The sequence below is a fragment of the Vombatus ursinus genome, unplaced genomic scaffold (genome assembly GCF_900497805.2).
Source record: "Vombatus ursinus unplaced genomic scaffold, bare-nosed wombat genome assembly UNPS02014946.1, whole genome shotgun sequence".
Taxonomy (NCBI): domain Eukaryota; kingdom Metazoa; phylum Chordata; class Mammalia; order Diprotodontia; family Vombatidae; genus Vombatus; species Vombatus ursinus.
This window is the reverse complement of record NW_020954724.1, coordinates 445,847-471,416: the sequence shown is the minus strand read 5'-3', so window position 1 is coordinate 471,416 and position 25,570 is coordinate 445,847. Positions and strand designations below refer to the sequence as shown.

Genomic DNA, 25,570 nt, shown 5'->3' with positions numbered 1-25,570 from the left:
AGTAGCTCTCTCAGTAGAAACTGCAATTGCCCTTTGGCAGCCATGCTGAAATCTTGCCCTTTTTTCCCTGTCCTCAAAACTGATGCTATCCAACATGAACATGGTTAGTTGATCCCTTCCTCTATAAAAATTGGGCTGTCAGAAAGTTGGCTAAGAATCAGGCCTAAAAATTTTAATATAAGAGTCTTATTTTCTAAATGCCTGTTTTCTTTAAGATATTAAAGTTTCAGGAGAAAATGAAGTCAAGAGTTTTTTGATTTGCTTACTCATCCTGTCAATGTCCTCAAAAGATTTTTTGTTAGAAAGAATGTTCCTGAAGTACTCATAGTTACGGGAAAAAATGCAACTGGTTGTTTTTGAGAGTTTGAGATTATAGGGTTTCATAATTGTTGAATTCAGAGAATTTGAGTTGAGTAGGCCAGTTACATCTGGGCAGGGTTGCAGCATGTCATCCTACTTCCTTGTGGTAGAAAAAAATTTACTCCATCTGAGGAAGAAAAAGGTTTGACATGGAGTTCACTGAATGCAGAGTATAATTGGATTTCTTGTAGGTAAGAATAAGTGAAAATTTGGAAGGAGATTATAATGAGAGATGGAGGCTAATGTTGGACAGGGTGGTTGATATTGTTAGCAATAGTCTTAGCTGGCATACTGTTCGGTCAGGTGCCATAGATGGATGAGTTTCACAATCATGAGAGTACTTACAGAAAATAACTGAATGGGAACTTTTGTTGCTGAAAATGTTCTTCCAGTGAGGAGAATCAGACATATAGTCAATTATCATTTATTAAACACCTACTTAGAATTAAGAGCAAGGGCCAGCATATTGATCAGATTCCTGTGAAGTATCCAAAGTCTATCCTTGACAGCTTTAGGAGGTTGTATAAAAGAACTTGAGAAATTCCACCTCAACTTTAAGTACTAAGGTTGAAGTTCAAAAATTCTGGTATTATAGATAGATTTTGTTGTCAAGGGAAGTTTATATTTTGTTGAGATGACTTAAGAACTGTAGCCATCTTTAATTTAAAGTCCTTATGAGAATGATCCCAAAGCTAGTTGTGGCACCCAGGGTTCCTAATATGTCCCATTTAAGCTATGCCTGCCTGGTCCATGGTATTCAAGGGGGTAATCAGTTTTAATCCACTGCTTACCAATTCCCATTCCATAGAATCTCCCTTGATCAAACCTGAATAAATCATGGCATCATAGTAAAGCAAAAGAGGCTATTTAAAGTAGAGTACAGGCTAAATATAAGCATTCAAGATCCTGACTACTCATTTCCCAAGCTACCATTTTACCCTTTGCCCCACAATGAATTATGGTCTCAGACTTTATTTAACCACTCTGGGTTTATCCTGATACCTCCACAATTTAAATAGGGTAAGTCTAATATTGGATAGGGGAAGAAGAGTGGTGTAGAGAAAGTCCTAGAGAGTCACAAGTACAACCTGGAGAGAAATGAAGTCATGGCTGGCCTGGGTATTTTCCTTGAAATGGAGGCACTGGGAGGAACTAGACAATCAGAGGAAGGGGAAACAAGGGGAGGGTATTTCCAGTGTGAGAAGTACAGGGATGAGTGAACTTCCTGGGTGAAGAGGTTTCTGTGACATGGTAAGGAGAGTTCAAAGTCAGGAGTGGAACCTGGAGAAAATGTTGCCTGCTACATTCCCTTTGAGCTCTAAGATTTTACATGATCTGTGAACTCCCTGAGAGCAAACCTTTAGGTTTGGACAAGAATTAGGAGCCTCAAAAAGAGGGGTATACATTACACAACTATAGGGAAAAGCCTCCTTGAAATCAATCAGAAGATCTTCAACCACAGCCCAAGTGATGTCAGCTATATTCAATTCACCAAGCAAGCCAAAGGTATCCCCTTCCCAACCTTTACTCATAGTTAGAGAGAGGTAATATTAAAACAATGGATTGATTCATTACCAGTGACCAGTATCAAGTAGATTTTTTTTTCAAGATGAAAGGAGAGGAGTGTGGTATGGTGGCTAGAATACTAGACTTGCACTTGGGAAGACCTGAGTTTGAATACCACTTCAAAGCTTTATTAGCTATGTGTCTCTGGGTGAGTCACTTAATCTCTCTGTAAAATGAAGGGGTTGGACTCCATGACTTCTAAGGTTCCTTGCAGTTCCAAATCTATGATCTTACTACCCTTTGAGAATTATAGTTTTAAGATATTTCATTTAATTTTTCTTTCTTTTTTCTTTTTTTTTCTTTTTCACCTACTATTATATATGCTACCATAAATCAGAAGATTACCATTTGAGAAAGAGAAACTTCCCAAACATCCCAAAGTGGGGAAAGATACAGGTTACTGGAAAATTTTTGTTGCTCAAAATGGTACCTGGTCCTCAATGCGTATGGTATATTCTCTGACTTTTAAAGGAGCAGAAATACCAATTGAAGAGGTAACATGAAAATGCAGATAGACTACTATATATCATAAGTGGAAATAAAAGTAAAGACTGATTAATATTGAAATAATGGGTTGATTGGTTACCAGGGACAGTTGTAAAGTCTATTTTTCTTTCTTTAACTTGGATAGAAAAAGGTCATTGGTGACTTTTTTGTGTAGTTGAACCAGTTCACAGAGATTAGCTCTTCGCTTTTTTTTTTTCTAAAAAAAAGAGGGGAATTAATTGTTTCAATTTTCCTCTAATTGCTACGGTATTTCCCTTTGCTTTACCATTGGAGATTTGTCCAGAGAGAAGAAAAGTCAAAAGTCAGAATTTGACAGAAACTGCATAAAAAAGGAATCTGGGGAGACCAAATTATAGCATTAGGTGTAATAATGATAATGATATTTAGCATTTTTCCCTAGGAGCACTGTGGATTTTCAAAGATCTTTTCAATCTTTAATCAGACTACAGGGCACACTTATGAGAGGGTTCACTGTTTTTATTTCCATTTGGAGGATGAGGCATCATAGAGAGGTGAGCTGACCTTGGACAAGTCACGTGAGAAATCTGTACTGGTTATTGCCTCCATCAACCTAATTTGTAGCTAGTAGCCTGTATTATTCCCAAGTGTTCTCTTCATTCCTATTCTGTCGAAGTCTTCTGGTTTCCTACACAAGAGTATTTCCTTTAATGACTGAGTTAAACTTATTCCAGAAAACTTTAGAAGTTACAGAGGTACTTCAAAATCAAACAGTTCTTAAGTTTCTAGTCTATTAGTTGTTGCTCGAACCATGCTTGATTGTATCAATGTATTCTACCTATATCTTCTATATATGCATTTGCAGAGGGAGTGCAATGCAGAGGACATCCAGCAATGGGCATGTGCATGGGGAAGGGGATGCTCTGGATGTGTTCCCTTCTCTCCCTTTCCCCAGGAGGCTTTTGTTATTATTCAGTTGTTTCAGCCCTGTCCTACTCTTTATGATGACCCCATAAATACTGAAGTTGTTTACCATTTCCTTTTCCAGCTCATTTTGCAGATGAAGAAACAGAAAAACAGGGTTAAGTGACTTGCCCAGGTTTACACAGATGGTAAGTGTTTGAGGCCAGATCTGAACCAGAGTCTTCAGCTCCAGGCCTTAAAATCTATCCATTGCACCACTTAGCTGCCTCCTCTCCCAGGAGGCGGAAGAGAGGAAATAATCAATCCAGTGATAGGACCCTGGAGGTGCTAGTCTAGCGCCAGCTGAGGGTAGGACAGCTGCCTCTTGCTATAAGAACTGGAGGGACAGAAAACTCGTTTCCCCTCCATGTTGTCATGCTGGGAAAAGCCAATGTAGCAGTCTAGTTTTCTGGACAATATGAAAGGAAATGGATGAAATGTTGTGGTCTTTGGTGACTTGCCAATTGCTTTTCTTTATAGTCCATAAGATGTATATGAATTAAAAATGCCAGACCTAAAGATTGGGAATGGACGTGTGATTTTATTGGGATAGGGAATTCTTGAGTGAGGAAACACCCTCTCTCAACGTAGGTTGGCATTTTCTCTGCAACTTGTAGTCTTAAAGTGTTGCCTAGAACTCTGAGAGGTTAAGTCACTCACCCAGAACTAGTATGTGTCAGAAGCAGAAATGGAATTCTATCCATACTACTTCTTATGCCAGCCATAACTTTTAAAATTCTTTGTGGGCCCCAGAAGTCATGTGTCTACAGGCTGAGGGTATCTCTGCCAGATGATACTCTAGTCTACTTTCCAGCCTGACCCAACTAATGAGTTTAGTTTACAAGGGATAGAATCTTTATTCTACTCTTTAACCAGAAATATTAACTACTTTTTCATGAAGATAAACTCCTTATGAGTACAATATAATTATCTAGTTCCAATTATTAGGAATTCATAATATAGGATAGAAATGTCACTTAAAGATGAAAACCAATGCAAGAATCTAGTACAGCATAGGAAGTGGGAAATAATCCAGATGTTATCTGAAGAAATTCATTTATCATCTTTCATCTTTTTTTTTTTCTTGGTGAGGCATTTGGGGTTAAGTGACTTGCCCAGAGTCACACAGCTAGTGAGTGTTATGTGTCTGAGGCCGGATTTGAACTCAGGTCCTCCTGAATTCGGGCCCGGTGCTCTATTCACTGCGCCACCTAGCTGCCCCTATCTTTCATTTTTATAATATATCCCATATGGAAAACTATTTTTCTATTGAGAAGTCATTCCAAAACTTCTCCTTTGCCCATCCCTGCATATGGTGTACTCCAGAATGAGGCTATGGAGTGACGGCCTTTCTTTTAATTAGTATCTTGTTATTGAAAGCTTGTCTCTAAATGATATTTAAATAATGACTTTTCTTTTCTTTTTGTTTGTGTTTTGTTTTGTTTTTGGTTTATGGTGAGGCGATCTGGGGTTAAGTGACTTGCCCAGGGTTACACAGCTAGTAAGTGTTAAGTGTCTGAGGCTAGATTTGAACTCGGGTCCTCCTGACTCCAAGGCTGGAGCTCTATTCACTGCGCCACCTAGCTGCCTCCCTATAATGACTTTTCTTAAGAGTAGAATTTAAACACATTAGAAGTGACAGAAGATTCCCTCTAATTCAAGAGGTGGGCACTGTTCGTATAATGCCTCTTTCCTTTGTTTTAAAGGTTTTCTCCTGACCTAAAATACTTCCATACATTTTGGGGGAAATTTCATTCTCTGGATTGTTGCCCCCATTTAAATAGTCTTAACAACTTTAGTCTGTGACAGTGCACCTGCCAACTTCTCTGAGACTTACTCTGATTCACAAGGCTCAAAACATGAATAAGATGAATTAGAATTTACTCTGATATTTTGATGAATCTATGATCTCCTCCATGCAGATATTTCACAGATTGAAATTCATCCAAGTCTGTCCATTTTTTATGACTTTTGTCCTATAAATCTGGTACGGGATTTTTACCCAATATCCTGGGGTCCTTCCTTTAGAACAGAGGTTCTTAACCTAGAGTCTGTAAACTTAACATAAAAACAAGTTTTGGTGATAGTATTTCACTATAATTGACTTCCTTTTCATGCATTTAAAAATGTTATTTTGGAAAGTTCATTGGTTTCACCAGATGACCAAAGGTATCTATGATGCATTAAAGGATAATCAACCATGATCTAGATCAATCTATTGATAAATATTTATTAAGTACCTACCAATTGAACACATAGACTTCTTAAAAAAATTTTTTTAAATTATTTGTTTTTAGTTTTCAACATTAACTTCCAAAAGATTTTGAGTTCCAAATCTTTCACCCCTCCCTCCACTCCCCCTTTCCCAAGATGGCATGCAATTCGACATAGGCTATACATGTATGATCATATTATACGTATTTCTACATTAGTCACGCTGTGAAAGAAGAAACAGAACAAAGGGGGAAAATCCAGAGAAAGAAAAAACAAAGAACAACAACAAAAAAAGAGCAAATAGTGTGCTTTGATCTGCATTCAGACTACATAATTCTTTCTCTGGATGCAGATAGCATTTTCCATCTCAAGTCTTTTGGAATTGTCTTAGATCACTCACTTCATTGCTCAAAAGAGCTAAATCTAAAAAAAAAGTCTGTTGTCGCACAATGTTACTGTTACTGTGTGCATTGTTCTCCTGGTTCTGCTTACTTCACTCAGCATCAGTTCATGCAAGTCTTTCCAGGTTTTTCTGAAGTCCATTTCTCACCATTTCTTATGGAACAATAGTATTCCATTACATTCATATACCACGATTTGTTCAGCCATTCCCCAATTGTTAGGCATTCCCTCAATTTCCAATTCTTTGCCACCACAAAAAGAGCTGCTATAAATATTTTTTGTACATATGGGTCCTTTTCCCTTTTTTATGATCTTTTTAGGATACAGACCTACTAGTGGTATTGCTGGGTCAAAGGGTATGCACAGTTTTATAGTTCTTTGGGCATAGTTCCAAATTGCTCTCCAGAATGGTTGGATCAGTTCACAATTCCACCAACAATGCATTAGGAACACATAGACTCTTTTTTTTTTGAGGTTTTTTTTTTTTGGTGGGGGTGGTTAGGCAATGGGGTTAAGTGACTTGCCCAGGGTCACACAGCTAGTAAGTGTTATGTGTCTGAGGCCGAATTTGAACTCAGGTCCTCCTGACTTCAAGGCTGGAGCTCTACTCACTGCACCTCCTAGCTGCCCTGACCACATAGACTCTTAATCCTTTAGTCCTCATTATAGGACTGACCCACTTCGATTTCTGGTCGTGAATTTTGTGGATGACATCTTTTGTGCCATTTCGCTCCATGCACTTCCTCATTTGCTGTGTAGTCTATTCTCATAAACATTTTTGTCCAGATGAAAAAGTAGGTGTATGGTTCAGTCGTTACTGAGACTATTTTTGTTGCCTTTTCTTGGTAATGTCCAATTAAAAAAAAATGTCTTTAGTATCCTCTTTTTGTAGGTATCTTGAGAACCAACCCCTCATTGCTTTCAAAACTGTACCTTCAGCCCAGATGTCCTTTGTTTATACTCATTCTAGACCATTCTAGAACTGCTCCCCCATCTTTATTTTTGTCATGGTTATTTCCAATTCCTTATGAAACACATCTGGGAATGTGATATTAGAGTGCAGAAGAGGTTCTATTGTCTTTGAATATGAAAATAGTTTATTATAAAAAAATCTTTTTTCATGGTTTTTGCTTTTTGTCCTTTTGGTTTGATACTTGAATGTTTTTGGTATTGCTTTGATTAGTTGCATATCTCATCAAGGTTTTTTTAAGCTTGGTTTTCCCCTTTGCTGCTTCTCACTGTTTTATAATATGGTATTACTCATAATATCTTAGCATATTTCTCAGAAAAAACTTAAAAATTAATTTCTATCTTAGTCATTTTTGCCCTTGGCTGCCATGTCTCTCTTTTTGACAGAATATTCATAGACTAGCAGAACTTTCCCTATGCCCACCCATTGTTCCTGGTTTTTTGCCTTCTGGGGCCAGACATGAACAGTCTAATCCCTCTTCACATGACAACTGTCAGATAGGTGAAGACAGCCATCATGTCTCTCCTGAATCTTCTCTTTTTTTAGACTAAAATATCCCCAGTTCTTTTAAGTGATCTTCATATGATGTGGACCCAAGGTTGTCCTCTTCTGGATACTTTGCAGCTTATTCTTATCCCTTGTAAACTGTGGTTCCCAGAATTGAACATAGTCCCTCGCCCACCCCACCCCCCAACCTCATGGTTAATCTACTCGAAATCTAAGCAGGCAGAGTACAGTAGGACTATCACATCTCCATTCCTGTAAGATGTGCTTCTCTTAATGCAGCTCAAGATTACAGAATCAGTCTTTCTCTCTCTCTCTCTCTCTCTCTCTGTATGTGTGTATTTTCTTAAATAAAATAGTCTTGATCCATATATGAGAGTGTTCTGTGTATTCCACTGGCCTTTGGCCTCTCATTTCTTACTCATGAACCATACTTTTCAGCTCATTTTTCCTGTACTACCTACTTTTTCATTGATGTCACTGTGTAGCAAAGCATGTGTCCATTGGCATTACCAAGTCCCTTACGGAGTTCCTTTATATGCTTATACTCTGCAATGAGCTGTAATTGCTTTCTTGCTCATATTCTTTCAAATGCTGTAACATAAGATGACTAAATGTCCCAGGAAATAATGTACCTTATTGTCTTTGTACATGAGATAAAACCAACTACATCAACTCCTTTATTTGTTTCTCCAAGGAGAATACATGAGACATCCTACTATCATTCTTCCATTTGGTTGTAGTTTCTTTTTGTTATTTGGTTGCATTAATTATAAGAAAATCAAAATATAGATGATCTATTTCCTCCAAGTATATGTTCACTTGGTATCTAGAAAAAGATCTCACATTCAGAGCATGAACTGACAAGCTAATAAGGATGGATAGTCTAAAAACTATGATTCTTAACATTTATTTCCTTTTTTTCACCATTCTGTCAGCCTCATTACAGATGTGGAAGGGAGTTGAATAGGACTGATCTACATTCTCTGTTTCATTGGCTTGCAGTGACCACTTTATTGGTCATGAGTCACCCCATACTTAGCTAGGCCAGTGCTCAGAAAGCAAGCCATCTTTTGCCAGGATTGAAATTCATTGCATCACACATTTAGAGCTGGTAAAGACTTTAGGAAATCAGCTGGTCAGAATCTCCCCATGTTTTACAGTTGAGAGAACTGATATTTGAGGTGGTTAAGGGACTTGCCCAATGTTATATGTAATAAGTAACAGAAGCAGGATTTGAACCTGGGTTGTCTGACTCCAAATTCAGTGTCCCATTTCTAAGGCAACATACTGAAGACTTTGTAATTGTTCAGTTATTTAAGTTTTGTCCAACTCCTCATGAGCCCATTTGGGGTTTTCTTGGCAAAGATAATGGAGTGGTTTCCCATTTCCTTCTCCAGCTCATTTTATAGGTGAAGAAACTGAGGTAAACAGGATTAAATGACTTGTCCAGGATCACACAAGCTAGCAAGTGTCTGAGGCTGGATTTAAACTCAGGTAGATGAGTCTTCCTAACTCCAGGTCTGGCACTCTATCCACTCTGCCATTTAGCTGCTTATATGTAGCTTTCTTGGACTTAAAATTATCTTCATGCCATAGTGAGACTTGAAAAAGAAAGCCTGTGGGGTTAGAGCTTAAGATGGGACTCATAAAAGTCCAAAGAAAATAAAATATCAATCAGTGAGCCACCCTCCCTCTAAATGCCTATATATCTCATCCATCTCCCTTCTTTCAGATCTGGCCTCAGAAATCTACTGGCAATGTGACTATGGGCAAGCCACTTAACCCTGTTTGCCTCAGTTTCTTCATCTGTAAAATGAGCTGGAGAAGGAAATGGCAAACCACTCTAGTATCTTTGCCAAGAAAACCCTAAATGGAGTCACAAAGAGTCAGAAATCACTGAAAACAACTGAACTGAAATTGAAATTTAGTATTCCTTCAATTATGAATGGAAGCAACAAACTATGGTATTAGTAGCACTTGTAGTTTTGTCACCAATAGCAATCACATTTATAATTGTTGCACATTATCTCAGAATATCATCTGCAATCCTTGTCACCTCTGCTGCAGTTATTAGACCCCTTGCTAAATTGTATGTGATTGCAGCCTTCCTGTTTATAGACTATTTTTCAATATAATTTATTTCCTTTATAATCTTCTGTATTTTACTTTATTCATTTAAAAAATTATTCTGAAGTGGGATCTTTAGGCTAGAGGAACTATTCCAAGAGGGTCTCTACCCATAATTCCATTTTGGTTGATGGTGACATGGTTTATATCCTTTCTTCCCCAGTAGGCTTCTGGCATACATACCATCCATATACCTACCCTTCATGCATCTATAGAAAGGAATGGGGCACTTCTCTCTTTTCCCCAGTTCTTAGCCATGACTCAATTTAAAAAAAATATGTATATAGTTTCATTAAATATTTCCCAATTACATATAATTTTTTTTAACATTAATTTAAAAAAATTTGAGTTCTAAATTTTCTTCCTTCCTCTCACCACTCCCTCACACCTTGAGAAGGCAAGCAATATTATAGTGATTATACCTGAGTCAACTCCAATTCTTAAGGGGCACTGAGCATAGTTGTTCTCCTAGAGGACCATGAAATCAGTAAGGTGATGATGAATTACAAGTGAATTGGATTTAAGTGAGGGAGAACTGTGGCAAAGTCACCAGCCTCACTTTCTCCTCCAGAGTCATCTGGGTCCAGTGGCAAGGTATAGATCAGGACACTAGAGATGACTCTGCTAGGGAAGCAATAGGAAGCAGGGCAGAGAGGTGCATTTCTTCTAGCACTATCCTGGGGATGGAAAGTTTATAGTTCCCTTCCAACCCATGCTAAATTACACTTGTGTCATGTGACTTGTCTTCTCATGAGGGGAGGCTGGAGCAGGTGTTAGAAGTGCAGGATATCTCTTGTTCCTGTAACATTTCTTTTTTTTTTTTTTTCCCGGCAATTGGGGTTAAGCGACTTGCGCAGGGTCACACAGCTAGTGACAAGTGTTTGATCTGAGGTTGCATTTGAACTCGAGTCGTCCTGACTTCAGGGCTAGAGCTCTATCCACTGCGCCACCTAGCTGCCCCTTCCTGTAACATTTCTATTAGGCAGAGTACCAGAAATAGAATTAGAATTAGGAAGTCCTAGGTTCAGATTCTTTCTCAGACACTTAGTAGTTGTGTGACCCCTCAGCAAGTCAGCTAACTTCTTTTTTTTTTTTTCCGGTGAGGCAATTGGGGTTAAGTGACTTTGCCCAGGGTCACACAGCTAGTAAATGTCAAGTATCTGGTCTGAGACTATTTGAACTCAGGTCTTCCTGATTCCAGGGCCGGTGCTCTATCCACTGCGCCACTTAGCTGCACCCCCCCTCCCCCAACTAACTTCTCTGAGACAGAAAACTGGCTACCTCTCAGGATGGTTAAAAGGGTTACATGAAATAATAATACAGGTTGTTCCCAAAATCTTAGGGCAGTGTGATGCACTCAGCCTTTTGGGACACCTTTATATACAAAGTACCTTGGCACTTTTAAAGCACTTTAAAGCTTCCAACTATTAGTCTTATACCCCCTCTCTTCTTAGAGAGGTTCTCAGCTAATATTAATCATAATTAATAATTAATAATGATAGCTAGCATTTACATAGCTCTTTAAGGTTTGCAAAGCACTTTAAAAAATATTATCTCACTTTTTCCTAATGTCTCTTTTACCAATTGATGGGAAAGCTATTCCCAAACTCCTTCTGTTGCTGCTAGAGTTCCTTGAACATTAGTTGATCTAGCTGTGGAAAACCACAGTTTTGACCTTTTTCTCTTTTTTAAACTTAAATTTTATTTACAGTTTTTTAAATGAAAATATGCTTTCCACTGAAAAAAGAGAAAAAAAAATTTTAAATATGTCATCAAACAAAATGAATTCCCTCATTGTTCATGTCAAAAAAATCTCAGTCTGCACTTTGAGTCCACACCTCTCTATCAGGCCGTAGATCCATTTCTCTTAACCATAATTAGCCCCAAGTATGGAAACGTAGCCCATGGGACTCATGGGATCCTTATGTACAGTTGAGTGGCCCCTGTTTCTATTTGAGTTTGACACCACTGATGTAGCCTGTTAAAATTTTCTCAGTCTGGACACAACATATATTTATTAAAATGTGTGAACTACCAGAGTTGTGTATATGAGCACAAAGTAGTTTGACTTTAAAAAAAAACACACACACACAAAACATGGGGCAGCTGGGTGGTACATGGATAGAGTTCCTGTGTTGGAGTCAGGAGGACCTGAGTTCAAATCCCTGCCTCAGACACTTGGCACTTACTAGCTGTGTGACCCTGGGCAAGTCGCTTAACCCCAATTGCCTCAGGAAAAAGCAAAACAAAACAAAAAAACCATTTTGACTTCATCAGGCAAGAAATGAGCATCAAGTTGGAAGCCATTTGACAGGATTTGTTTTTGTTTTTGTTTTTGTTTTTGTTTTGCCCGACTTCACTCTGTTTCTCCCTGGTTTGACTGTTTGACTTCCTTGACAGACTGCATGGTCAAATGATTCACGTTTGGAAACACAGCTTAGGTGGAGACTCAATCTTTGTGTGTGGGGGTGTCGTATAGTTATCTGAATCTCTCTTGTGGAGTTTCACTGGAAGGCCTGTTATACTAGAACCACTGGCAGGAGTTTCGATGATAATGGTCTATGACAGATTACTTCATTAGCTTCCCAGACTAAGTTTCAGTACTTGCCAGGATAGAAGGTTTTATATCTATAGAATAAACTAAAATCACTTTTTGACTAAAGAAGAATGGACACAACAAATAAATCGAAAAGTAATGAAAAATGCCTTATTTTTCAGCTATGTGGTCTATGTAACTTTGTAAGATGTCCTTTGAGCTGAGTTGCTTTAGAATAGAAAATAGATTATGATCTTGGTAAATCCTGTAAGGTATTTGTAAGGTTGTCATGATAGATATCATTGCAAATAACTACTAGTGACTTATCAATAAAGGAAAAAACTGACCTTGTTCATTAATGATGATGTCTCCATCAAGGAAATGATTAAAGTTTAAAATGAAAAGAAAGGTAAAAAGTCCAATTAGAAGGCTCACTTTATGCATCATCTTATCCTGTACCAATGAGGCAACATGGGTTAGTGGATAAAGGACTGGATTGAAGTCAGAAAGAGCTGAGATGGATTCCTGCCTCTTAGATACTTACCAGCTCCAGATTCCTGGGAAAGTCTCTATGCCTTAGTTTCCACATTTGTAAAATGAAGATAATAATAGTACCTATTATCACAGGGCTCCTGTGAGAATCCAGTGACATAATGTATTTAAGGTGCTTTTTATACCTTCAAGTACTCAACTGTACTTATTTTATTTTTACATGTAATGTCATGAATATTTATTATGATTTTGGTTTTGGATTCATACTGTCAAATGTACTTATGATGGATTTTTAAAAAAATTTCTTGATAATTAAAGTTCATTGGGGAAAAAGAATTCTACCAAGTACCCCTCATAGTAAAAGTTTTGTATATATTAATATCTCAAGAAGGGGTAAAGGCCTAAAAATGACCTTTTAGCCAAGGCTGCATTGGGATATTTGAGGAAGACTGATTGCCTGATGAAAAACTCCCACCCCCAATACCCAATTAATTAGCTTTTTATTTTTAAAATGACTACTTTTGGGTCCCCATTAGTAAAAATTTCTGCATAAAGACTTGCTTTTATTTCCTGCTCTTATCCTGATCTATCTCTCACATCGCAAATGTTCAATGCTATACAGAGAGAGGATAAAGTACTTGTGATTTTTTTTTCTTTTCCTCATCTCTTCTTTTCTTTCTACCATACATGTCATTTGTGTTGCATGATGGCAAATTTTATAGATGGCTTTTTTAGAGCATGAATTTCAGGGTTATATGGTCATAAGCAAGACTATAAGGAACAATCAAGATGGAGGAAGGGAAGGTGTCTCATTCTACTCCTTGATGCTTTTGCTTTCACCTTTGTTCATCTTTCGTGTCGCGTAGTTTGAAAGATTAAAAATTTGAGCTTCTATGATAGAAAAGTCTCAGGCAGTCTGTAGGCCTGGTATTAGGAGTTTTAAAATGATATAAAAGTTTAAAAAGTGAATTATGGGAGTAATATATCAACATTTTCAGTTCAGTTGGAGGAACCTTCATATTTCCCCAGAAATGTTTGAGATTTGCTCAGTCTTAACCTATTTGGTCATTTTAAGAGGTTAATCTATTTAGCCACCAGTTCTCACAAGAAGAAAAACCATAATGCATTCATTTAACAAGCATTTATTAAGTTCTTATTTTGTGCCAGAAACCCACCTAAGGGCCAAGGAGACAAAGACAAAATGAAACAGTTCTGGCCTTCAGGAAGATATATTCTATTAGGGGAAAACATACACCTATAAATATAAATACAAAATGTATACAATATTTTAAAAATATTGGTCACTAGTGGTATTGAAAATCAGGAAAGACTTTTTAGGATGTGCAACACATACTTTTCCTCATCAAGGAGGAAATTTAGCTAATTAATACTGATTTCTACCGAGGAATATTTCATGGCAGAGATTTCCCTCCTACTATCTGTGTAACCAGCTTTGCCAGAGTAGAAGATTCAAACTGCCATTTCAAAATGTCCCTTTTTTTTCTTGTTGCAACACTGATTTTTTTTTTGTTAATGAATGACTATATATATTGGATTAAAGCTTGTCCCAAATGAACAAAGACAAATGAAAAGATTTTCCAGATACACCCCATCAACAGAAGAACTGGAACTCAAACCCAGTGCTCTTTTTATTAAAAAAAGAAAAAAAAAGTCTAGTTTTGCCCACTAAAGAGAGGGCAAGCAATAAGGTATACAGGAGTACTGTATTTCCCTACAGCCCTGTTTCACAAGAGGAATTCTCATTCGCTTCCTCTTCCTTCCCCCTCACCTATTGGACTATCCTCCCGAGTGAGAATTCTAAATAGATGCTAAAAGCTAGTGAAGTCAAGACATTTATTTTTGTTTTACAATCAGACATGCTGGCTTTAAAACTGTATCTGTTGTCTGGAAACTATCGTTAGATGATTTCAGTTCATGAAACATCAGGCAACTGGAAGTTAAGGCTGGGGAAGATCACTTGAGGAATCAAAGTCCCTTTGTGGAAACAGTGTCTGTGCAGCTTAGTGTGTAACACTTTTATACTTTAACGGAAAAGGGCATCCTGAAGTGAGGGATTAGATCTGAGTTTATTAATCCAGGGTGTTGTTTCCCAGGAGAGGACAGTGGCGATGAGATGATAGCCATTGGTTCATCACCCATGTGGGCTACCTAGCTTTGCCCTGTTCATGGCCACAAATTGTGTTCCTTGCCCCCATCTCAATTATCTGACAATGTGATGTTCAGACACAAAAAGAAACTAAAAGAATATGACTGTGTCCATTGAACCACTCACGAGCATTGGAACAAATTGTTAAAAATAAATGTGTTCTGAATACGTTAATATTCAGATCAATGTTATTCAGACCAGTGTAATATTCAGGTCAATGTTAACCTTGTGTAGAAAGAACACATGTTCGGGGAGGGGGTGAGGTTATAATATTTAAAAAAGTTTTTATTAACCACATTTTATATAGGAGAATATAAACTTCTTGAGGACAGGTTCTGTTTTTGTTTTTGTCTGTATATCGCCTAGCATATCCAGTCTGGCTGTTAGATTAGATTGTAAGCTCCTCCAAGGCAGGGATTATCTTTTACCTTTCTTTGTGTTCTCAGTTTTTAGTATAGTGTTTGGCACTTAGTAGACCATTAAAAAAAAGTGTTTATTTAATGACTGACTAGAAGTTTCTACACTGAGCCTACTTCACATCATATAAATCAATCTCCTAGGGAGAACTCCTATCAGATTGATTCTTGGACATGAACAGATCTCAAACTAGTGTCTTAATTCTAAATCTTCTCATTAGTTTTTGATCGATGTGTTCCCTGGAATTTGTTTCAGATATCTCATTTTTGTTCCTTTATTTGATATGTCAAGATGAATGTAATTTGTACAGCTTCCAAAAAATAAAAACTAAAGTAATGAGTGCATGCCCCTTTGATCCTGAAGGATTTCTTCCTCTTCATTGCTCAAGAGGAAGGCATGAACTGAAAACCACTAGAATCACAAGCATAGTTAGGGTTGGCCTATTATCTGATTAAATTTGATGAGTAGAGATACCTTCACTTTCTTGCCATGGTTCTTTTTTAGCTCAGTTGATCCAGACTGGCCCTAGACCATCTGGAGTTGAGCAATTATGCTTTCATTGGGTGAATTCAATTAATGCAGACAGCCAAAGATAGTCATATTTACCAGTCAATCAAGGTGAAAGAAAGACAAATTTCGACCTCAGAATGACTACTGAAGTCTGCAGAGCAGACAAGGGACAAAAGCACTTATGAAGCCAAGCTATTTTCAGCAGTTTGTCAATCAAAATGAGTAATCTCAAAGTCTCATTTTCAATTAAATTATTTTAATATTTAACCATTTAAAATGTCCCAATCATATACTTTATGAAGTGGTTAGAATAGACTACTACAGTTCTAATGATGACATTTTATTATGATAAAAATGACTCTATTAATTGATTACAATATATCAACCAATAAAATGAGTAGATAAAGGATATAAAAAAAGTTTTCATGGTTAAAAATATGGAAACCATTCGCCTGGTTTAGGGAAAAAAATTTCTCTGACAGAAAATATTTTTAATCTTTTTATTTTCAAAGTTGCATAGTTTTATTTTTATCATTGTTAAATATTCAACTAAATTAAATGACAAGTCTATTTTTCATGGCTATTAATAATGGATGTTAATATATAGATATTACCCCAAATCCTACTATTGAGCTATAATAAAAATTTATAAATACAGTACATTTATTTATATCAGAATTTTTAATAATAAATGCTGAGCATGATAGAGCATTTCAGGGTATCTTTCCCCCCAAATTCTGCCCATTTATAACCTTCAGAGTTATTTTAGGACATCTAAATTCCAAAATAGAACAGACATTGATGACTTTTCAAGGTATTTCAAATGTGACCTTTGTAAAGAACTCAGCAATGTTGCTTCTTCACTGTCTACATCCTTGAAAGAACATTCTCAACTTCTTTATGAATATGATATCAAAAGGTCACTGTAGCCTGGATGAAAAAATCATCCATTTAAGAGTCACACACAAGCTTTGTTTTAACTTAAAAGACACGGCATAGCGTAAAGCATCATCGAAACACAGTTGTTGATTTTTGAAGTAGGATGTCTTCTGCTTTGTGTTCTGACTTTATGCATATTTATGATGAGACTCTAATGCTACCAGATAAAAGTTTTCTGAAGGAAGTTTCATTTGAGATGTTTTACTGAGTTTAGCTTAAGTAATTAATTTGCATATTTCAGCTTGGGTATGCTACTGTAGGTTTGGATGCGAAATGAGTGAGCCAAACCAATCTTTGATAAGCTTTAAATTTGGTAAGAAATTATTCATTGTTAGCTTTAAAGACAGATTAATTTTGATATTAAATCATTTAAATAAGCCCACTGCTAAAAACACCACTAAATTCAGTACAGTTATAAAATGTTGTTAGACCTTGGAAAGTTTACTTTAATTAGAGTAAGGATTAATGTTTCTTGAAGTCAGCTACTGAAATTGGGCACTTGGAGTTGAGCTTTTCCTGCTCCAAGTAACAACAACATAGGCTTTTAAATCTTTCATTTTGGGGTGTTACCTTTAAATGGAATTAACGAATTGGATGCACAGTCTTCCCCCCCCAAGTAATTATGAAGGAAAAAACAGCTTCTTATTTTATAAAAGACTGCAATCATGTTAAGTTCTGTGATTGGTATGCAACTAATGCATTTTGTACTCTTGTCAAGTGTTAAGTCCATGGCATACACCTACAAATAGATGCTCTAAGAGGAAAATGATGCATTATTAGAAGACAAATATAGTGGAGAATTTTCCCCCCCACTTAAATTTTTTGATTCTTATCTACTATGAAATTTATGATTGTTCATGCTTTTAAAAATTAATTCATAGCTAAGCATGGTGGTGCACACTTGTAGTTCCTGCTACTGGGAAGGCTGAGGCTGGTGGATTACTTGAGCTCAGGAGTTTTGGGATGCAATAGACCTAAAAGGTGATGTTGAGTCTGCACTGTTGGGTACCAACATGGTGAGCCTGGGGAGCAAAGGGCTACGAGGCTGCTTAAGAAGCAACCAACCAGCAATGATTGGAAATGGAGCAGGAAAATGCTTCCGTGTCAGTCATCAGTGGGACTGGACCCTAAGTTACCACTGCTCTTTCAGCTGGGGAAAGGTAGGGAGATCCAGTCTTAAACATATGTGTGTGTGTGTCTGTGTGTTTGAATAGTGTACATATGTGTGTATATCTGTATTCATATAGAGATATAAGTATATATGTGTGTGTATATGTCAGTCAATAAACATTTATTGCCTACTGTGTGCCAGGCATTATAATAAATGCTAGGGATACAAAAAAACACAAAAGACAGTCTCTGCCCTCAAAGAGCTTACGATCTAATAGGGGAGAGAGCACGCAAACAAATATATACGAAGCAAGCTATATACAGGATAAATAGGAAAGAAATGACAAAAAACAATTATACACACATGTGCATGTGTGTTTGTGTGTGTGTGTATTTTAAATCCCCTCAAGGAATGAACTGTGCTACACATTTATTAGGGAAACTTCCTTTTTCTATGGGCACTCAGAGAGAAGGAAACATTTCACTTGTTCCTGGTATCTCTAGCACCCTGTATAGCGCCTAACATCTAGAAGGAGCTTAATAAATGATTATTGATTGAGAAGAAAATTTATTTTCAAATTTCCAAAATTCCTCCTTCTGTAGCTTTCTTTTTCTGAAAGTTGGTGTCCATGATTTGAGCAGCAGCTCTGTGAAGTTGATTTTACAATAGGAGGAACAAGGTCTAAAAGGCAGCAAACTCGACCTAAACTGTAATTAGCAAGTTTAGCAAGGTAAGAGGAAGTGTAGTCAGTGCAGATTCAGAGATGATATTAGATACTTATCCATACAGCTTCTAAACTAATAGAGCACTTTATACCTCTCTGATTGCAGCTGATGATTGTGGGTATATTTCTCTTTCTCGCTGGACCTTAGAAAGGCAGGGACCAAAAATCATTCCCGTGTCTTCCCCACCCCTAGACTAAACCATGCATATAATAAGAATTCCATAAACACTTATCAAATCAAGAAATGTTGCCAATAATAACATGTGGGGAAAAAAACCAATTATGTCATAATTGTCCATAAAAAGGTTTTTAAGCTTATGTTAGCAAAATGAGTTTGGTTTCCAAGAATCAGAAGTAGATAAACCTTTCATCTTTTTTTTTTTTTTTTTGGTACTCTAGCTTTCTTTTTCTGTAACTTGAACAGGATCTTGTTTTGAGTACTTATACAGGTTGTGTCTAATGCCTCTCAGTGAGAGTTGCTTAATTCAAATCTCATATAGTAATTCAGATTTGAAATTTAAAAGAGGCCATCATGTTATGCAAAGAGTACAGGCCTTGGAGACATGAAACTGGGGTTCACATCCAACCTCTCCTGCTTCCTGGCTACATCACCCTGGCCCAGGGGGCCTGGAGATCTAATGATCTAGTTCTCTACTCTCTTTTTCTTTAAAAATTTTTGATAACTATTTTAATGCAACTTCTTTCCTTTTTAATCCATTGTGTTGCATTTGGTGCATTTAAAAACATTATTCTGGGGGCAGCTAGGTGGCGCAGTAGAGCACCAGCCCGAATTCAGGAGGAACTGAGTTCAAATCCGGCCTCAGACACATTACACTTACTAGCTATGTGACCCTAGGCAAGTCACTTAACCCCATTGCCTGGCCAAAAAACAAAACAAAACAAAACAAAACATTATTCTGCAGTGCATAAGCCTCAGCAGACTGCCAAAAGAAGGAAGGAAGGATCCAAGCATTTATTAAGTGCCTACTATATGCCAGGCATTGTGCTTTACAAATATCCTCTCATTTGATCCTTACAACAATGCTGGGAGGTGGGTGCTGTTATTATCCCCATTTTACAGTTGAGGAAATTGAGGCAAACAGGTTAAGTGACTTGCCCAAAGTCACATAGCAGGTAAATGCTTGAGGCAGAATTTGAACTCGGGTCTTCCTGATTCCAAGTCCAACACTCCGTGGACTAGGCCAGCATCTGCGTTTGAGTCCGTAACACACAAAAAATGTTAAGGGCCAAAATTGATTAACCTCAGCTTCCCTATCTGTAAAATGGTTGTGTTACTATCTATACTTAGGTAGGAAGTTCTGTGTTTGAGTCTTACCACACATTATGTATGTGACAGTGATGAATAATGACTTAATTTCCCAGTGCCTAGGGAACTCTCTAAAATGTGATGCTGATGAATATCATGAAGCCTTCCATATACTGATTATTTTTGTTTAAAGACAAAAAAAGCAGAAATTCCTACCTTACTGGGTTGTTGTGGGGGAAAAATGTTTTGTAAGCTTTAAAGTACTCTATACATTTAAATAGAATTATTCATCCAGGAAATCTTTTCCTTGTGGCTTTCAAGAGCTGATCCATACAGTTAACAGAAATAGGCAAAACTAGGTTAAGTTATCCATGTAGTCAGGTACTAAATCAGTCTTATTAGGAGGTTCTTAATAGCCTAACTTTGGCTATTAAAAGCCTCATTCAAGCATTTCCATTGCTAAAATGTCACACAAAGAATAACCAATTACTGCATTTTGGCGAAAAGGCCCCATTTGAAAATTTTTAGAGCTCCTTAAAAAAAGTTTGGGGTTTTTTTGGCCTTGGTGCTCTGATTGGAATCCTTCAGGTTTGAATGATTTGTGTCTAAGTAGTACACTGTAGTGAAAACAATGCTGGGTTTGGAGTCTAGGACCTGCCTTGTACTTAGTGTTGTGAGACCCTGGAAGCAAATCATTTCAAGTCATCCAATTTCTCTAAGCCTCAGCTTCCTCATTTGCAAAACACAAGTCTGAGTGACTTCTAAGAGTCTTTCACACTCTGAATCTGTGTTCCTTTTAACGAACTGAGGGATGCTCACTCAGCTAAAATGGGTCGACAGTTATTCAGAAACCCAAGGCAAACTTTTGATGAAGCCTGCCTGAGTTTTAGTTTCGTAGTTTTATCTCAATCAGACATGCAGTACTAGATGATTTTAGGCCTTGTCACCTCAGGATTTATTAGAATACCACTGTCAAAGACTACTGTTCCAAAGGTGAGATTTGAAAAAATGACTTATTATACTTTACTACAAGGCATTAACAAATGTCATATCCTTCTTACGAGTAGATATCTAGCAGGTAGGGATATTAAGATCCAAAATAGATTCCCTCTTATATATACCTCTCACACAAGTGACATAATTAATAGTAACCTATTATTCAATTGTGAAGTCCAAACTTTTACTTCATTCATTAAATTCAAAATGAATATAACATTAACAACATGAAATAATGACAGTCACATTACAGTGAATGAGATTGCCGTGAGAGGTCATTAAAACCTCAGGCTTCATACTGTCTGTCTTGATTTGGATGTGGTTTTTTTTTCCCCTTCTGATATTTAAAATGATCTGGTAATGTTATTAGAATAAATCAAAGTCTGGTCAAAGGATTCTAGACTACTTGAGAAGCACATGGATCATATCTCTATGACTAGCTCTCCACAGAATTGCAGAGCAGTGTCCATCTGCATTGACAGGGGTATTCTCACCCCACAGCTCTCATTACCAACGAAATCACAGGTAATGTTCCTATCCCTATTAATTAACTGACTAATTTAACTGTTCAGACAAAACAATAACCAAAGCAGTTTTTAAAATAAAATTTTCAGTCAGTCAAATACTCGATATGGCTATGATTGGTACATAGCAGTTAGGTGGCACAGTGGATAGAGTTTGAGGTCTGGAGTCAGGAAGACCTGGGTTCAAATGCATCCTCAGACATTTAGTAGCCTTGTGACCCTGGACAAGTCACTTAACCCTGTTTGCCTCAGTTTTCTTAACTGTAAAATGATCTGGAGAAGAGAATGGCAAACCACTCCAATATCTTTGCCAAGAAAACCCCTAGAGTCAGACAGGACTGAAACATCTGAACCACAACAAAAAAAGCATTTGCTAAAAGCTTGTTGATTGATTACTGACTTAAAAACTTAGATCCCCTTTTCATAGTGCCACTGAAGACTTTGATGGAAGATTGGCCACTAATACTCATCATCATTATCATTTCTCGTTTCATTCTTTTCATCTTTTTCAATATAGTTGAAACAGAAAAGTCCTCAGTACTGTGGATTGGTGTAGAAGAAATAATTGCTTTTCAGAACTGAATAAGATAATTATAAATAGGAATATAATTGAAAGAATACTTCTGTGGTTCAGAAAGTGCTTCCTCACAATAATCCAGGGAGGAAGTAACTCCAAGCATTATTATCTCCATTTGGCATAGGAAGATGATGAGGGTTTTAGGTGTACGGTGACTTGCCTAGGACCACACAGTAAATGAACGCTGTGGCTTGAAACCAAATCTCGTCGACTCTCATCTTTGCTTATCTAACCCTGTTTTTATGACAGGTTTACAAAGAGCAGTTTTCTAGCTCATTTCAACCTTTTCTTGGAGTTGGGTTCTCACAGGGCTTGGCAACGTCTGTGGGACTTTGAGCGACTCAGCAGATTCCAAAAACTGCTGTGTTGAGAGAACTTTATCTGTCTACTATCTGTTCACCATAGCAAATGCCCTAAGTTGCCTTTTCCTGTATATCTGTGTGAATTCTTAGGGCTCCAGCATATCTTCCTGTCTTTGGGCTAGAAGCAGTAAAAGAAAGACCAAGGTTGCTAAAACTCTTTCAGTTAGCCATTGTGACTCCTTCGGGAGTGGCCTTTCCCCACCTAGGAAAAGGATTTTCCTCCACTTGACTGGGTTGCTTACTTGTTGCCCTTTGAAGCTAGACCTTCTGGGATTTAAATTTTCATCTAGTACTTAGGTTTACTTATTAAATAATTCTTGGCTGGTTTTTTATTTAACAATTGTAGCAGTCTTAAAAACATATAATAGTGCTTCTAAATTTTGTTAAAGGATCATGACACTTTGGGGATACAAAATTCTAAATGGAAACTAGCATTATTTTAAAATGGAGATTGAGTGATTTTTTTCCAAAGATTTTTTTTTAATTGAATTTTTAGCTTAACTACTATCTAGGTTAATTAAAATAATAGCTCATTTATAGATCTAGACAAAATTCACAAACTTAATTTTTTTTTCTGTTTGTGTTTGAGTGTCAAGGTGATAACATGGTATGGAAATTATGGGAATATATTTTAGATTTGTAGAGGCCAGTTTGCAAATTCTTAGGTTCCATAGGACTTTGGCCTTTTTATATGTTTACATTTGAGAGGTAGTGTAGCAAAGTGGATAAGGTCAAGATGATCTTGGAGTGAGGAAAAACTGGATTTAAGTCCTATCTCTGGCATTGGTACATATATACAATTGTATTACTGGCTATTTTCTAAGACTATGATAGATATGAATTGTAGATCTTAATTTGCAAGGGCAGTGTCTATACTGGGAGTTCCCTAAAGTGATGAAATCAGTTCCTAAGGGTGGTGGTGGAGGAGAATGAAGAAGAAAAATTGCTTAAATTTAGATATAAAGCAAAGTTACTTCTTCTTTCCAAATTTGCCAGATTTGAAGTCAGAAAGACTTGAATTTGAATCCGGCTTTAGATACTTAATACTCATTGACCCTGTGTAAATCAATTTTCCTTTCCTGGACCTAGTTTCCCCACCTACCTTCCAAGGCTGTTACAAGTATAATCTATAGAGGTAGCTGAGTAGATAGTGGAACAAGCCAAGGACTTGGGAGTCAGGAAGAAGTGAATTCAAATTTGGCCTCAGTAAATTGCTAGCTGTGTGATCCTGGCCAAGTCACTTGGCCTCTCTGCCTCAGTTTCCTCATTTGTAAAATGGGGATAATAGAAGTACTTACCTAGCAAGGTTGTTATGAGAATCAAATGAGGAAATGTATTATGAAGTACCCAGCAAACCTTAAAGTGCTAGCAAAATGCCTAGCTGTTATTATTACTGCATAAATATTACCTATGATAACAATAAAGAGATTTGGTCAAATCTAAATTAATCTACTTGGTAATTACCCATGTTTTTGACTCAAAGAATCGTAGAAAGAGCTGGGAGGGCCTTTGGACATTGTATACACAAATTTGTAAATAAGGAAATTGAGGCCCTGGGAAGTCAAATGCTATGAATATGGAGCAAGTTAGTGGCAATTCTGGGATTAGAACTCAGGTATCCTGGATTCTTCACGCTTCACTGAACATTTTCCCTACTGAGTGTTAGAACTGTGAATAGATTTTCACTTGAATCCTTCAAAGATTTCAGTTCTACAAAAGAATTCCTGTGCCCTTTACATTTTTGTTGAAGGTATTATTTATCTTTTAAGATCCTGTTTTTAAAGGCACATTTTAGTATAAATTTAAACTAGTTTTGGGCAAATCTCAGAAGATTCAGAAATGAGATTAGCAACATGAACCATCTAATTCTGCCTATTCAGAGATTAAGGAAAGCTTTTTCGGTGTTTTGAGTCTCCAAAATAGGAAGGAAATCTCCCAAGAAACATTCTTCCTTAAAACACCGTCAGGTGCTTTCTATTTAAGCCAGAACCAGTGAATGAAGAGGTAGGAGGAAAATGGAGAGGGACAAAAATGGAAAAGAAAATTATTGAATTATTTTGGATGATGTCAGAAAGTTTGAATTACAACTGTATTATACACAGTGGGTGCTTAATACTGTGTTTGATGAATGAAATAATCGCAGAGTCATCGCGCTGGTGCAGGTCCCCCTCACCTCAGGCTTGGATAGTTGCAATGGCTGCTGGTCAGTCTGCCTGCCGCAAGTCTCTCCCCATTCCAATCCATCCTCCATTCAGCCATGAAAGTGACCTTACTGAAGGATCCCTTTCCTTAAAAGAGTCTGGTGGCTCCTGGATCAAATGCAAAATCCTCTGACATTTTCAAAGCCCATCATAACCTACCCCCTCCTACTTTTCCAGTCTTCTTATACCTTACTCTCTAACATACACTCTTCGATCTAGTAACATTGGTCTTCTGGCCGTTCTATGAACGAGACACTCCATCCTTAGGCTGCTGGCATTTTCTTTGGCTATCCCCCAGGCATAGGACTCTCTCCTTATCTCAGTCTACTGGCTTCCCACCTTCTACAAGAAATCCCACCTAAATCCCTAAAATCCCACCTTCTACAAGAAACATTCCCCACCCTTCTTAATTCTAGTGCCTTCCCTCAGTTATTTTTTTCCTATTAAGCCTACACCTAGTTTATTTGGACTTATTTGTTTTCTTCCTCGTTAGATTGTGAGTTCCCTAAGGGAGGGGATTGTCTTTTGCTTCTTTTTGTATCCCTAGCTCTGAGTGCAGTTCCTGGTACAATAGATGCTTAATAAATGTTGATTGATTGGTTGATTAATGTCTAATATAGAGAAACTTTTTTAGTTAAAAGGGGGCAAATAATCAATAACCAAGTGTTTATTACCTAACTACTGTGTAACATGCACTGTGCTAGGTGTTGTTTAAGATAATACTGTAACAGGTTCTGTCTTCTTAGATTCCATTGGAGGGAGAGGGCACAACACATATATAGATTTATGCAGATATATTTAAAATTGACATATAGTAATGGGGGGGTAGTGGTGAAGATAGGCTCCATGGAGAACAGTAGTTCTCAAATTTTATGTTTTAGAACCCATTTACATTCTTTTTTTTTTTCCTTTTTGGTGAGGCTATCAGAGTTAAGTGACTTGCCCAGGGTCACACAGCTAGAAAGTATCAAGTGTCTGAGGCCGGGATTTGAACTCAGGTCCTCCTGACTCCAAGGCCTGAGCTCTCTCCACTGTGCCACCTAGCTGTCCCACCCATTTACATTCTTAGAAATTATTGAGAACTCCCAAAGAGCTTTGTTTTACGTGGGTCATATCTCAATATTTACCACAATAGAAATTGTTATGGATATATTTTAAAAATACTTATTTTAA

At 37.2% G+C, this 25,570-nt stretch overlaps 1 protein-coding gene across 7 annotated transcripts in view; it reads left to right on the top strand.

The window, feature by feature from the left end:
• TFEC (transcription factor EC) overlaps positions 1–25,570 on the top strand; it is a 90,257-nt gene that overhangs the window by 16,642 nt on the left and 48,045 nt on the right. The window contains exon 1 of one of the 7 annotated variants that reach the window (XM_027845042.1): positions 3,472–3,503. The exons of the other annotated variants lie outside the window; for them this stretch is intronic. Coding sequence (XP_027700843.1) covers positions 3,501–3,503 — 3 coding nt within the window. The 5' untranslated portion in view covers positions 3,472–3,500. Of the gene's footprint in view, positions 1–3,471; positions 3,504–25,570 lie in introns of those variants that run through there. 7 annotated transcript variants of the gene reach the window in all.